We start from the raw sequence: 16,318 nt of genomic DNA on the forward strand, positions 1-16,318 counted from the left end.
TTCTCAATATCTTTTGAGGAGCAAAGTTTTTAATTTTAATGATGACCACTTCATCAGTTTTTCTCTTTGGATTCATGGTTTGCGTGGCTAGTCCAAGAGATGTTTGTTAAACCCAGGTTGTGAAAAGTGAAAGTGAAAGTGTTAGTTGCTCAGTCACGTCAGACTCTTTGCGACCCCATGGACTGTAGCTGCCAGGCCTCTTTGTCCATGGAGTTTCCCAGGCAAGAATACTGGAGTGGGTATCTTAGGAGGTATGAGAGCCTCACCTTGACCTCTTTGCACACCACAAGGCGTTTTAAACTCATGGTATGAGGCTCAGTCAATAGGAAATTTACATTTCGTTTGGCCTCCCCTGTACCTTTTTCCTCCCATGTGTGGAATACGTGTCATCCGTTACTGGAGGGACACCTACCCACAACTATAAATAACTAAATCAATTGAGAGCTCTTATTCCCTGCTTTTATTCTTTCAGTTCTTTTGGATTATATTGTGGAGAAAACTTCTGATATTTTTACCTCTCTCAAGCACTTGCTGTTACCCTCTTCTTCCCTTTTTGTAAACAATGAGCTGTGCTCAGGCTCACAGCCTTCATGTAGACAGTAGTGTTTAGCTAGCCGTTAGTAGGTAGGTTGTTTTTTTTTTGGTTACCTTGTATTTTTTTCTCAGTAATTACTGGGTTTCTTCTTAAGATGGTGATTAAATCTTTCCTTTAAATTTTTATTTAAAAATTGAATTAATTTTAAAGAAAATATTTAATACAAGTAGGATGAAGGGGTTATCACAAAACTGAGTAATGTGATATGTGTTGGAGGTTGGGTGTAACCTTGGCCAAGAAAGTGGTGTGGAGATGAGTGAAATTTGAAATCTCTAGCATTTCTTAGGCATCTTGATATGTTTTCCTTTCATCTGTGGTGCTAACTTGTCTAACAAGAGTTTACCGAGCATCTGCTTTGTGGAGAGGGCAGTCCTGAGAATGTGAGAAGTGTAGTGTTCTCTGCTTTGCAGTTCAGATTTGGAAGAAGATGTGTATCTGTGTGGCAGTGGCGTGAGGGTACCTTGGTAACGTGCTGTTCAGGTGGCCAGCACATTGAACTGACAGAAGCCAGGATCACCTCTGGCTGGGTCTTGAGGCCTTGACTCATCTGTTTTCCCCCAGGTGCCTGTCTCTTTTCCTAAATCCACATCAGTTTTGCAGGGTGAAGGGGCTTTTGTCTCTAGGCATTTATCTGAGAAGGTCTTTGTCCAAAAGGAAATGCGTCGCATTGGTGGTTCTCAGAACCAGAGTTCTGGCTCCAGCACCCCTGTGCTTAATTGTTCCGAATCTCAGTTTCTTCATCTTTGTTGGCAATGATGAAATCCAGTCTTCTTCCTGCTTCATAAGGCAGCACGCGTGGGATGTGCTTTTACTCTGTTATTAGGATCAGTATTTGAATGCTTTTGAGGGTATTTGGGGCATTTAATTTTTTCTCTTTTTTTTCCTAGGTCTTGATGCAGAACTTTATTATGTGAGAAATGACCTTATTAGTCACTACGCTCTATCCTTTAACCTGTTAGTACCCAGCGAGACAAATTTCCTGCACTTCACTTGGCATGCAAAGTCCAAGGTAAGAGAGCGGTCCACCAAAGAGGCCGAGACAGGACCACCCAGGCCCAGAGGCTGAGGCAGAGGCTGGATCTCCGGGGTGGGCTGCCAGCTGCACAAGAGGGTCAGTGGGTGGTGGGCTATAGTGGTACTGGGTCTTCTCAGATTTGTGTTTTAAATCTTGAGCCCATTCCTCTAGACTTGCAAAATCCTTGAAAATGAAAGTAGCCTTTCATTTGAAAATGAAAAGAAAGCTAGTCATGTATGTGACTAGCTTCTGACAGAACACTTATCTTCAGGCTTTTCAAGCAAGGATGTAGCTCTAGCTGGAAGAGGGGACAGGTGGACCTGCTAGTGACTGTGGTGTTATGAAGAATGAATGAGGGGTGGGGGGATTGGTAAGATAGGTGGTTTAGACACATTTGAGGTCTTGGGTACAGTTCTCCCAGTTATGGAGAAGCAGTAAAAGGAAAGAACAGGACGTGTAAGCACTCGTGTTGGCTCTGGCTAAGCTTCTGTAACTGGAACAAACTTCTTGCCCGGTTTACTTGTTGCTGAATTCTTCAGATTTCCTCTGTTTGGGCTCGTCTGGCATGGTAAGCTTTCTCTTAAGTCGAAGAGTGAGAGGCTGAGTGGAGTCCACCTTCCCCAGTCAGCTTCAGTCTCTTTTCTTTTGTCAGCCTCATGTATAAGCTTCTGAGTAGGATTTTATGTGGGAAATAAAAATAGTTTTTGCTATGCTAAAATAAAAATACCTATTGTAGAGTTTATTTTTTAAAAATTGTTATAAAGTGGTATTTGTTCTTACGCAAGTCATTTGAATCTGACCCCTTTAATATAGATCTTTGTATCTTCTTAGAAAACAATAATGGTTATTGGGAAAATTCAACTATTACAGAGTTGTTTTAAGAACTGTTAAGACTTTGTACATCTGAACCGAGAAGAATAATCATTGTTTATAAATTTGGTGTACTTGATACTTGAAACCGTACTTCTTTTTCCTTTTTAAACAAAAAGGGAATTACCTGATACATGTGTTGCACAGTACTTTTTCCCTACCTGATACTATGTCTTGGCAACTTTCCACTTTTGTAATTACAGATTTAACTCAGTCTGTTTAATGGCTTTATAGTATGATATTGTATGGATGTATGATGTATGGTTATTTGTTAAGTGCTTCATTGATGTATGGATTTTTAGTAACATTTCCCTTCCCTGTTACAAATAGTTTCATTCATTTGGCAGGCAAAATTTTATGGTAAAGGGATGGTAAAAACAATTGGTAGTCATCTTTTGTTGCTGTTTCTAGCGTTATTATTAATGAATATAGAATCATAGAAAAAATATGTGTGTGAATGTGTATGTATGTATATAGGTATATGTGTGTGTATATATATATTAAGAATATCTAAATTTGTTCAGAAATTTTTGTGTACTTTTAGCGTTATTTCTGAATAGTACATTGTGATCAGGAAGTGAAATGACTGGGTCAGAGAATGTTCATGATTAAAATTTTGATTGCTACTGCCAGATTCTTTCTCCCATCCCTCTCCCAAGATGGTACCAATGAGCCAACATTCCTTACAAAGTGAATAAGGTGCTTATTTCAGTTCACTGCTTAATGCTAAATATTTTAAGTATATTTGTTTGCCAGTTAGGTAAGCAAAAATGATTATGTAAATATGCATATATCCACATTTTTATATATGCTCACATGTATATTAGAGAAACGTACACATATAGACATATGTGCATTAAAATACACCTGCAGGAATGTTTTGATTAAAGTTAAATTAGCTTGGATCCTGGGTAAAGTGTATGTGCCTTGCTGTCTAGAACACCTCAAGTCCAACATTATTGCCTTGGGGTATCCAAATAGGGGATGTTCTTTTGGAAGTGGTTAGATCTCTTTAGGATGAAATCTGCAGAAACAGAGGGAGAAGATTCATGTGATCTAAGAACATTTAGTAGATGGTAACTTGGATATGTTGAAGTGCCAGCGTAAATGACATAGGTCACTCAGAAAAGGTTCACTCGAGACATGTTAATCTGAGGTCTGTTGGTTTGAATGAGTAGGCACCTGGACTCTTCAAGGAGACAAACCTAATGCATTTTTCAGTACTGTGTGACTTTATTATTACTTGGGTGACCTTACCATTACTTGGGGCAGTAACCTTTAATTTTTATATAATTTCAGACAGAAAATTACAAAAACAGTGCAAAGAATTCTCATTTATCCTTCACCCGGATTCACAAATTGTTGCTGGTTTGCCGCATTTATTTTATGATTCATTCTCTCATTCTCCCTACTCTCATGCACACAGACGTTTTTCCTCTTGAACTGCATGCAAGTGAATTGCATGTTTCGTGCCCTTTTACCCCAGTGTACATCAGTGTATATTTTCTAAGGATAGGAGCGTTCTTTATATAACCAAAGTACAGTGGTCAAAATCAGGAAGCTTAACACTGACACAAGACTGTTCCTAATCTCCAGAACTCACACTTCAGCAGTTAAGCACAATCATCTTTTTTGTGGCTTTTTTTCTTCCCGCTTCTGTGGCCTTTCTGTTTCTTGACTCTGACATTTAGGGACATATAGGCCGGTGGAGGGCCGCCTCAGTTTGAGTTGCCTGAGGCTTCCTCGTGATTGGGCTCACGAATGCCTCCTTGGTGGTAACACCGCAGCAGTGCTGTCCTCCACTGGGCACGTGATGTCAGCTTGTCCTTTTACTGTGGATGTTACTGTGACCGCTCAGCTCACCAGATTTCTCCACTGTAAGGTTCTCTCCTTTATAATGAACAAGTAATTGTGGGGAAATAATTTGAAATTAGGGCTTCCCAGCTGGTGCCAGTGGTAAAAAAAACTCACCTGCCAATGCAGGAGACATAAGAGATGCAGGTTTGACCCCTGGGTTGGGAAGATCCCCTGGAGGAGGGCATGGCAACCCACTCCAGTATTCTTGCCTGGAGAATCCCTGGGACAGAGGAGCCTGGTGGGCTACAGCCCATACGGTTGCAAAGAGTCGGACACGACTGAAGTGACTTAGCACGCACACGTGTGCACAATTTGAAATTATATAAAATTCTGTAACTCAACACCCTTTCAAACACTAGTTTTTGCACCTGTGTTTAAAACTCGGTTTCACTTTTAGCCATTGTGATTTTTCCTCTCACTGAAAGAGGTCAGATCTGCACTGGGTAACCATTTGGTGGGGGTGTTGTAGAAGGAATTTAAACATTTGTGGAATGGTGGTCTTGAATTTTAGGTTCCCTTGCAACTCTGAGATCCATTGTTTCAAGTAGAGAAGCTTTTTATAGTCTCCAAAAAATTGATGGTTAGTCCTTTGTTACTTTTCCCATCTGTAATGTTAATGAATATAAAAACAAATAATACATATATTTTAAAGTTGTGAAAAATCTAATGAAATAGTAGAGATTTTATTCTGAGTGAACTACTGACTTTGAACAGGATGTGATTGTTTGGGGGCCCACTTGGGAAAAAAGATTGCTGACACACACACATATATATATATATATATATATATATATATATATATATATATATACACACACCATGAGAATATTTCCCAGGCAAGAGTATGGGTAGTGATTTAGGAATAAAAAGGCAATGTGGGATGTGGCAGTTAGAATTGAACAGAATTAAACCTCTTATTCATTTGTTTTAAAAAATATACATACACTAATTTTTTTTTTTTTGAGTGAGTTTCAGGGATCTGACTGCTTATGAGTGCCTGAGGAGTTTTAGAAACCTGTAGACAAGGAGGAAATTGGAGTGGGGGAGAATACATAGAAGAAGGGGCTCAGATGAATGTAAATGTTTGAACGGGAAGTAGTGTTGGTCTGGGTACATGTTGGGTGAGGAGGAGCCTTGGTGTAGCTCTGCAGTACTTCGCATTCTTCACAATATCTTGTAGAGCATAACTTTCTTCTGTGGCAGGTGTTAAACACCATCCTTAGTGTACATTTGGGCTGCCCTTACTGGTATGATGGTCTTTGTAAGTCAGAAGTTCCCTGAGTTGCTGGAGGCCATCACCATTTATTTACCCGGCCTGGCCAGATGCCTAGAAGGGATCCTAGACGCCTCCTACACCTTCCAAGTCCAGATGATCCAGCTGAGTCTCTCTCATAACTATGCCTTAAGTTAGTTTCTTATCTCTCTTGAGATCTAATGCCTCCTCCTTAACTTAGGCTTTCATGTTTCGATCATGTTTCTTGATTATGGAAAAATAGCAGCCTTCTAACTGGTCTCCTGGCCTCTGGGCTGACTTCTTGCTGCACCCCCTGCAAAGCTGCTCTGAGGCTCTCGGTTGCCACCAGAATAAAATTCTGTTTCATAGGGAGCTTTCATGATCTCATCTTTGTTTTCTGCCCGCCCTCCAGCTAATCGTTTAGTGTCTCTATTTCCTGAATGCCCTGGACTCTGTTACTGTGCTGCTGTTCGCTGTGCTAGAGATACCCTTTCCCCAGTCTTTACTTCACTAACTCTTGTTTAGCTCATGAAACTGAGACCTGGTGCCACCGCTTTTTCAGCTGTGTCAGGTGCCCTTTCCTTTCACACCCTTATCATGCTCTTAAGAATATTTTTGTAGTTGATCTTCTCTCTCCCTTTGAGGCGCTGAGCACGTCAGGGGTAGGGACCTCTTCTCATCTTTCTCTGGGTCCCTTGTGCCTGTTGTAGCACCTGGTGCTTAGTTACAGGTGCTCCTTAACTGACTATGGAAGAGATGCACAGGGCACAGCTCAGCAAAGGGGCAACTTCAGAGCAGTTAGAGCTTTTCAGTTAGGATGCGCTGCTTCGGAGGCAGTGGATGCCTGTATCTAGAAGTGTGGAAACATGGGTCGGGTATTCTTGACAAACTATTTGGTGAACTAGTTGCACACCTGGGATTTTGCAGATATTTTACTGTGAATAAAGTTGTAAATTTGAAAAAATATAGTTTTAAAATTGAAAAAAATGAATGTAACTCATAGTTTGAACATATAGCTAAGCCCGTTTCACAGTTCATCTGTAGAAGGTATAAGAATTCTGAGGAAAGTACTAGTCATGTTATGACTTAAAATATTCTATAGTAAAAAAGCAAAGGAGTGTGTGTATGTGAAATCTAATGTCAGGTTTGACCTCCATTGCAACTCCTAGTTCCAGTTTTAGGTCATAATTTCTTTTGTGGTTTTAGCATAGTTGTTTAATTGAAGTTTGTCTATTTTAAAAATTAATCTTTTGAGTATTTTGTTTATGCATATGGTACAAAATGCGAAAGGCATAGGGGTATGTAGTGAAAAATAAATCCCCTACCCCTTTCTAGTACCATCCCCAAGCAATTTAGCCACCTAACTCCCCTCCCATTGGCAGCCGCTGTTCCCTGATTCTGATCTCCCCTTCTAAAGATAGTCTGTACATGGATAAGCATCTAGATATGAGTATGTATGTGTGTGTATATTTATATTTTTGAAATGATAGTCATGCAAGGGGGCAGGAGAGACATGATGAAGAGTTCTTCACCTGATCTTGTTAGCTCTGGAATGCAGTTAGGAACTTTCAGAAGGAGAGTCAAGGCTCCTCGGCTCCAACACTTTGCAATTATTGCTTTTTAAGAATTACCAGAAGATGAGATACTTGCTTCTAAAGATCTTCAGTCTTCTTGGTATGTCACTTCATTGTGGATATTTTAACATTATCGAAGCTTCTGATAATAGTGTTCTGCAGTGACTTTGTTTTATCTTGCCAAACAGATTGTGGTCTTCTCAGAGACTGGAGCTTTGTCTTACTCTTGACATTGTATCACACTGCCTTAGAGAGTGGTTGGTAAATATAATGGGTTAATTGCATTTCCAGATGGGGTAAGAACTCTGGTGTTGCTTTTCTTTCACAGTCCCCTTACTGGTGGTTTTAACAGATAACAACTTGCTTCTGCATTCCAGAACATTCTCCAGTATCCAGGAAAAAAACTTGCAATTGCATCTGTTAAGTGTCAGATATTTTAGATAGCTGAAAGGCAAAAATATACCAAAAGGTAGCAGAATACTTACCTCACTCAGTCCCTATAAGCTGTTCTCTGGTTTCAGGAATTGATCATTGTCAGGAGGGTCTGCAGGGAACTTGTCCAGAGTTCCTACAGCAGCCCTGGGGGCCAGCCTGCTGTATCCCCTGAAGAGTGGGGTTTCTGTGAGAAAGGCAGCACTTGTGATAATTTCAGAGAAATTGAAAGGCTGTTGGGCTTCAGGCAAAGTGTACTCACTTTAAATCTGTACTGGGTTCCAAGAGGAAGTGGCTTTACTTAGCAGCTGCCTATTTGCAATTACCATTTGTTTCCAAGTAAGGAAAGATTACAAAAAATGTTTATTTCTTAGCTTATTCAAATATTTATATTTTTTTCTTTTTTCTTTTCTGAAGTATTTTGGCTCATTCTTTGTTCTGATAAACAACTGATTTTCAGATTTTCTTTGTTCCAGTAGATTATAAATGTTAGCTTTAGAGCAGATCTGTTTCTTCAAAGGGTTATTGGCCAGTGAGAGTCTGTGTAGATCGATGGCATGCCAAAATAGAAAAAACTGCCCTTTAATAATAAGCTGTTTCTAACCCCAGAAACTACAATTTAAAATTTTATATTCTGAAGATTCCTGAGGGAGAAGAGAACTGCTTTGGAATGCCTTTCATGTTCAGGCAGTCCCTCAAAAAGGGAGGCCACAGGGCAGGCGCCATGCTTTCACGCTTATCTGTGTTCCAGGCTGCTGCTGGCCAAAGGGCTGGGCTTCTCAGAAATCCTGCTCAACCCCTTCACCACTTCTCCGCGTGCCTCTGATGCTACCCAGCTCCATTCACGAGCCCATTTCTCTACCTTCTGCCCTCACCCCCTGCCACACTGAGGCTCTCCAGTGCTGGTCTCGTCCCTGCCCTCAGACTACAATTAGGGCCTTTAACCTTGTTTGCAGCTCGCTCTGTCTGCTGCCCCAGGGGTTCTGGTCCCTGGCTGGCTGTACCTCTGCCTGCAATTATTGAGACCTAGAGTAAAGGAGACAGCAAGTGTGGGGAAGCATAGGAAATTTGGTTTTCAATCTGCTATGTTTGAGAGCTGTAAGATTATTAGGCACATATGTCTAGTAAGTTATTGGGCATATGGGAGAGAATGAAGATGTAGGACAGTGAGAGAGACGAGCTGATGATACAGGATCCCATTAGTGGTCTAGCGGGCTAAGGCTAGTGTGCTGAGAGAAGGGTTTATCTTTTGGAGAGGAGAATAAATCTCTCCTTGGGAGTGGAGTGCAGAGGAAGAGTGCTCTAACAGATCTGCCTGGAAAGTGAAAAGTAAAGTCGCTCAGTCGTGTCCGACGCTTTTCGACCCCATGGACTGTGTCCTACCAGGCTCCCCCGTCCATGGGATTTTCCAGGCAAGAATACTGGAGTGGTTTGCCATTGCCTTCTCCAGGAGATCTTCCTGACCCAGGGATTGAACCTGGGTCTGCCACATTGTAGGCAGACGCTTTACCATCTGAGCCACCAAATCTGCCTGGAGCTGAAAAGAAAGGCAGAAAGTGGGGTGCCGGTTCTTGTGTGCCAGGTGAAGGGGACAGGAGCATTGTCTGAGAGGAGGAAAGTGGGGCGGGCAGCAGGTGGTGAAGCCCTGAGTCCCATGAGGTTTAGAGTGAGATGACTAAGGAGAAGGGGCTGAGTGGGGAAGGGACTACTGAGCAGGATTAATGGCCTACCCTGAACATGGGGATCATCGTTGTGTAAGAGCAGCTTTCTCTCTGGTCTGTGGTTTCCCCCGGCTGTGCTGGGCAGCAGGGGTGGTGTGAGAGGTGGTCAGCATTCTGACGGCAAAAAGACGGTGTTGGAAGCCAGTCTTCTCTGGGGCACAGTCTATGGAAAGTGAAACCAGGTCCCTGGATGGATAGGCTGGAGAGAATGGAAATAGCGTCACTGGCCATTACATCCCAGCTATGAGCACAGCCCTTGGTTTACAAATGTGCTTCATAAGTGTTGGTTGAATCAGAGTGTTGGAAACAAAGAACTGGTTTTGTAGAAATCAGAGGTTGTGATAGGCTCTTTGATAGATTGGGATTTTTACATTTGTTTTGGTTATGGAGTACTTCTTCAGTACATAGGAATGCTGAATATTAATATCAAAGCCACCAGGAAGATGGCAGGAGACAAAGAGAGCCGAGCGCCACTGCCTCTATAAAGTCCTTGTGTGACACTGGTGATGATGGCGTGAGAAATAGCCATTGTGAGTAGAAGCTGTGAGCTTCAGAGTACAGGGGCTTGTGCATGAGGAAGGGAAGTAGAGAAAGGACCTGAAGATCCTGAGGGAATGCTGACCCTGCTGTCTAGGCCCTGAGGGTTGAGGGTTACAGGGACCAAATGATTAGGAAAGCCGGGCTGGAGGAAAAGGCAGGGAAGACTCTTGTGAAGAGGCCGACAGTGTGAGAGTCTATTCAGTCTAGTGGGGTTCCCAAGACAGGGGACAATACAGAGGGCTGCAGGATTGCCCTTGGCAGGGCACAGGAAGGCTTGTGTCAGAATCTTGGCGGTCAGGAGCAGGCTGGCCAATATGAGGAAGTGCAGTGGGGCATAGCATGGCCACCCTGGAGTGACTGCTGATGCTACTGGGGTCTGCGTTTATCAGAGGGGACCTGTACCAGACTGACAGTTAGGTATGTCATTTAATTATTTTATTTGATCCTCAGCAGCAGCAGCATTTTATAAAAACTGAAGCTCGGGAAAAGTTAGTCAATTATCTGATGGTCACACAGTCTCATGGTTCCAATCCAGTTCTTGCTGACTGTGCTGAATTTTTTTTTCAGGCAGTTGCCTTTCATGTATTGCTTTGTTTAGAGATTGCATGGATATAGGAATATAGTCAAATGCATTTTCTTAATATTAGTAAGTATTGCTGGCAGGCCTGCTCATTCTTGGCCCACACTTGCTGGGCTGTGGCTCTCTCACACCCCCTGGTGGCAGTGACTAAGTATTGCAGCATGCTAAAGTGAGCGGGAACACTTCTAACCAAGGAACCACCAAGTCACTGATGTGCAGCAGCGAGAGCATTTCCTTTGTTATGAACATGACACTTAACAAATACAACTTTTAACAATTGTTTGTATATCTGTCTTAACTGTAAAGCAGTGCTTTAATGCTTGCATATCCCTATAGCGTTCTGGGTACACCTGAATGGCCCAGTACCCTGATGCTGGGAAAGAAGGCAGGAGGAGAAAGGGACAGCAGAGGACAAGATGGTCAGATGGCATCACTGACTCAAGGGACATGAGTTTGAGCAAGCTCTGGGGGATGGTGAAGGACAGGGAAGCCTGGCGTGCTGCAGTCCACAGGGTCACAAAGAGTCGCACATGACTGGGCAACTGAACAACAGCAGTACTGTTCTGGAACTTTCAGGTAAAGTGTGGAAAGGGGAACCAAGAGAGGGAGTTATAGTCATTGGATTGATCCCTTCTTATCTGTGGGTTAAACACCTCCTGACTCAGTCAGTGCCCAGGTGTCCATCCTTTCTCTTACAATCTGGGAGGTTACTCTTTTCCCTGTTTTCTTTCATCTTTGTTATGTCCTATTTGTTGGTTTTTTCCATTAGCGTGTACCACATTTGAGTATCTCCCATTGAAAAAAGAAAGATAGGCTTTGAAGTCTATTCTGCCATTACCTAATTATGTTCTTTCTAGTTAAGTTTCTTGAAGAATGGTTTCTTGAACCTCTTTCCTACTACTGTTTTCCTAACCCTCTGCCCTTTGGCTTCTGCCAATCCCAGCCTTCACTGGAAGGCCTGTGACCACTGAATGGGAGAGGGGTTCCCTTCTCATTGAATCCCAAGAACAGGACAAAGAATATCGGGAAATACAAGGCCTCGTTGAGGGTCTTGAAGATGGCATCCATTCTGAATTTCAGCTATTGCTTTGCAGTTTGAGCTGTTTCTTTCATGAACATCTTGCTAGCAAAAGGGGTGTGTTTGGTGTTGATATCGATTGATACTGATTGGTTCTATCAAGCCACCTATAGAGGCCAGGTATTGATAGAGAATATTGGTGTTCCAGAGACATTTTTCTAGTCATCTCTCTTCCTTTCTAAATTCTGAATCACTTGAGATCCAGAGGTTAGGTGGACATCCAAACATTAACTCTATTAGTGGTGAAAGCTGGACTAGAGAATGCAGCATAGATATTTTATGAGAAGTTTGTACTTTGGAATCTACTTGTGAGGTGAGTGGATCTACAGATCAGACCTTCGTCTGCCAGTCACATACAGGCCTTCAGAGCTTGGCTTTTATCAGCTAGAGAAGACATTGGTGACTAGTCATGGACTGTAAATTATACATCTCAACTCCCTGGCTCGTCATACCTCTCTGCCTCCCTAGGGCTTCTCTGTTGGTGACTGTGATCCTCAGCAGGATTTCTGGCTCCTAGATGGCAGGTGGTTTAGGAGAGTGGTGGTACTGTTCTGGGAATGAGGTAGAGGGTGGCTTACTGGACTGGATTTTTATCCAATTGAAAATTCCCAGGAACAAATGAACAAGCATAACAAAACAGAAACAGAGTCCTAAACATAGAGAACAAGCAGGTGCTCACCAGAGGAGGGGTTGGGGGAGGAGATAGGCGAGGGAAATGAAGAGGTGCAAACTTCCAGTTGCAAAATTAGAGAGTCAAGGGTATGAAATTTACATTGTGGAGGGTATAATCAATAACTAAATAATATTGTCTTTGTGGTGACATATCATAACTACTTATTGTGGTGATCATTTTGAAATGTATAGGAAAAAAATCACTGTTGTATAATAGGAACTAACATAGTGTTGTAGGTCAGTTATACTTCAAAAACAAACAGACGTGCAAACAAACTCATAGAAGAAGAGATCAGATCAGATTTGGTTACCAGAAGAGGGGGACAGGAGGGGAATTGGATGAAAACAATGAAAAGGTGCTACAGATTTCCAGTTATAAGATAGGGGTGCAGTGTACAACCTGATAAATGTAATCAACTGCTGTATGCTATGTATGAATGTTAAGAGAGTAAACCCTGAGTTCTCATCACAAGGAAAAATTTTTTTCTATTTCTTTAATTTTGTATCTATATGAGATGATAGATGTTCACTAAACCTATTGTGATAAGCATTTCATCATGTATGTAAGTCAAGTCATTATGCTGAAACCATTTTATACAGTGATATATGTCAATTAAATCTCAGTAAAACTGGAAGAAATAAATAAAATACACCCCAAGGTAGTAATCTAATGAGTCATGTAAGAAGCAGCACAGTTTGGTGGGGAAACGTCTTAGACTCAGCAGATCTGGATTCTCACTCTGGCTGCTTTGCGTATGTTAAACTTCCCTGGCTTGGTGTCTTTGACTGTTAAAATACAGGAACATTCCTAAGACTGTTTCTGACAATTTGGACTTTTAAAAATAGAGCTAGATTATCTGTTAATGACCAAAATCAGTGTGGTCAATCTATACTAAGCCCTGTCTGTTATCACAGGTCCAGTTTGTTTATTTCTCCATATTATAGGTTGAATATAAGCTGGGATTCCAAGTAGACAATTTTGTGGCTATGGACATGCCCCAGGTCAACATTTCTGCTCAGGGGGAAGTTCCACGCACTTTATCAGGTGAGTCTCAGTGACGGAGTTTAACATGCTGTTTTTTAACTGTATCCCCTGTACCTGGAGAAGGGCATGGCAACCCACTCCAGCATTCTTGCTTGGAGAATGTCATGAACAGAGGAGCCTAGCAGGCTACAGTCCACGGGCTCGCACAAGAATTGGATACGACTGAAGCAACCTAGCACGTACGCACACACCCATACCTTTAAAGAACATAGGTATAAGATGCATAAGTTCTTTAAAGTGATTACAAGTGATTTACAAGTGATTTTTGTAAATAAGGATTATTTGGACTTTTTAAATGGTTTCTTCTTCCCCATCTCCTCTGGAATCACGTGCGCTTGGCTCTTCCCTGTCTCCTTTTCTGCATTGTTGGCCCTGACCCGAGCCCCTTTGCCTGATACTGCTTTTCTTCCAATAGCTCCCGCACTGCAGCCTGGACAGTCACTTCCTCAGTGCCCCACCCTCATCTGTTGAGCACCTTCCAGATTCTCCAGCTGGTGTGCTGTGCTTAGCATCTGCCCCTGCCTGTCTGTCTAGCCTGTTGCTGGATCTGCCCCCGTGCTCCAGCAGTGCCAGGCTGCATGCGATTCTCAGAGCCAAGCCTTTGCCCATGCTGATCTCTATATTTTGAACCATTTTTTCATCTTTCCTGCATCTGAATTTCTGTTCATATTAAATATTCTGCAAGACTCAAAGTCTTTACTCTTACTTTTCTGCCTCCTCTCTCTCCATTTGTTAACTCTTTCTATTCTTCCTGCCCTGTAAGATCTTTATTTAACTGTTTAAAATTGATCACATTATTTTATAATTCTTTGTCCTTGTCTGTGCCTGCTAGCCTGTGGCCACCTGAGGGCAGGAGCTGTCAGTTTCAGCTGTCTACCCTTGGTGCCTAGCGTAACATCTGAACAGGATAGGCTCTCAAGAGTTGCCTGAGTAAATGATATGTATCATGTTTATACCAGTTTGTTTTGAGCGTCTTTTGAGAAGGGCTCCTGAAGATGTGAGATTTAAAGAAAATGAAAAGTTTTAAAACTTGAAAGTATAAGCCCCAGTGTTATGAAACTTTCTTAACTCACTGTTACCAGTAGCATACATTAATCTAAGCCTTAAGAAAATATGAGAAGGCTGATTAATTTTTATGGGCTAATAAAGAAATTCAGAAATGCCCATATTGTTCATACGCTGATACAGATGGTAGAATGATGCATTCTAAATTTGTAGAAAGAGTCTTAAACTGAAAGATTGAAAAAAAAAAAAAAAAAGCACCCAAGTCTGTTATCCCATTGCTGTGGTAATTGATTAAAACAGTTTCTGCTTAGAAAGTCTTTTTTTTTAATGCATAGGTGAGAATTTATCCCTTTCATTTATAGCTTTATATTTAATCTCTTCCTTAACAACAATACATAATTGCATTTTGGTGGTAAAACTGTCTTTCCTTTTTATCAAGTAAGTTTTGTTGTTACTGTTGTTGCTTGTGCCTGGTAAGACAGTGGAGTTTGCCTTATGATCTTGTATCTTTACTATGTGGTAATAAGAGAATTTAGGAGACAAATTGGTGTATTAAAAATCATGAGCAAATTTGAAAATAATTCTCTTCCTTTGTCTTGATTTGTTCTTTAATGTTAACTTTTATAGTACTTTATACTTAAAGCTGTGTAGTCTAAAGATAAATTCTCTGAAAGTTTTTGCTTACTATTTTATGTAAATGTATTATTTTTTAGTTTTATTGCAACAGAAATACATTCTAAATTATGGGACATTAATGTTGATTTTTAGAAAATTTAAATATTTTTTCTTATTTATTTATTTTTTAACAGTGTTTCGGGTCGAGCTTTCCTGTACGGGCAAAGTAGATTCTGAGGTTATGATACTCATGCAGCTCAACTTGACAGTAAATTCTTCAAAAAACTTTACAGTCTTAAATTTTAAACGAAGGAAAATGTGCTATAAAAGTAAGAAATTTATTTACTAAAGTATGTTTTTTATATAGATGTGAGAAGATCAAAAGTAGATTTTGTCATCTTTTTACAGATTTGTGTTCCAATCTTGACTATAGTTGCAAGTAAGAAAAGGGAGCCTAACTGATGAAATTCTGAAATAATCACCATGATAGCTTCTAGCTAGGAATCTCATTTAGGCCCCGCTCAGTCCCTGCTTTCTCAAAATTTTTGTCAGAATTGGTAAGAATGTTTTCCTTTAGGAATGTGAAATAGCACCAATGGCCGAAGAGGTAAAGAAATTACAGCCTTTAGACAGGGGCCCCTGAGTAATGGGATGTTAACTATGTTTCTTTTATGAATTACTTTTATATAGAAACATTGCCCTGGACCCAGAAAAACATGTTAGAATTATAACTCTACCCTTGGTGGAGTACTGGAATAGGTTTCCTTTTATTAACCTAAGTTTCAGGTGTTTTTTTTGTTTTTTTTTTCCATCTATAAAATGGCATAATAACCTGTTTCAAGAGGTAGGTGGGTTGACTTTAGATTAATCTACTATCATGAAACTTAAAATTCTATATGTCGATACTTACCAATTGTCGGTAGTTTTTGGCTTTGAGTAATCCGTTACTCAAGAAATTTCAGCAGATATGAAAGAGCTTCAGCACACGAGTTCATAGAGCAAGAATTTTAGAATTCTCCCTAAAGGTTATCTAATCCAACCCACTCACTTAAGTTCCATAGAGATTAAAGTGACCTGAATTTACCCATCACAGTGGTGGAGCTGGTTAGTATGTAAGGTAGGAAAAAAAATACTAAAGAAAACTTGCTGAGTTTGGGTTTTGCTGAGTGACAACCATGTTCCAAGTGCTTTACAAACACATTGAACCCATTTAATGCTTATAGCAGCCTGATGCAGTAGCTTCTGTCATTATCTCCAGTTTCTGAGGAGGAAGCTGAGGCTCAGAGAGTCCGACCAACTTGCCAAGACCGGATAACTAAGTGGTGGAGCTGGGTTGCAAACCTGTGCTTTTGCTTCATTGTCAAACTGTCTCTTAACACACTTCCTAGTCAGGATTACTGCTGAGTGTTATGAGAACACCTGAGGCCAGCAGGTGTTCATTAGCCAGAATTAAAATGGCTAATGTCCAGATATGTGCCAGCAAAA

General features: G+C 41.0%; 1 protein-coding gene across 3 annotated transcripts in view; it reads left to right on the forward strand.

Annotated features, from left to right (window-relative positions):
* RYK (receptor like tyrosine kinase) overlaps positions 1–16,318 on the forward strand; it is a 111,884-nt gene that overhangs the window by 25,109 nt on the left and 70,457 nt on the right. For all 3 annotated transcript variants that reach the window (XM_052638043.1, XM_052638046.1, XM_052638048.1), the window contains exons 2-4: positions 1,483–1,604; positions 13,114–13,213; positions 15,028–15,162. In XM_052638043.1, the coding sequence (XP_052494003.1) occupies positions 1,483–1,604; positions 13,114–13,213; positions 15,028–15,162 (357 nt within the window). The remainder of the gene's footprint in view (positions 1–1,482; positions 1,605–13,113; positions 13,214–15,027; positions 15,163–16,318) is intronic.

The sequence above is a fragment of the Budorcas taxicolor genome, chromosome 1, assembly GCF_023091745.1.
Source record: "Budorcas taxicolor isolate Tak-1 chromosome 1, Takin1.1, whole genome shotgun sequence".
NCBI lineage: Eukaryota > Metazoa > Chordata > Mammalia > Artiodactyla > Bovidae > Budorcas > Budorcas taxicolor.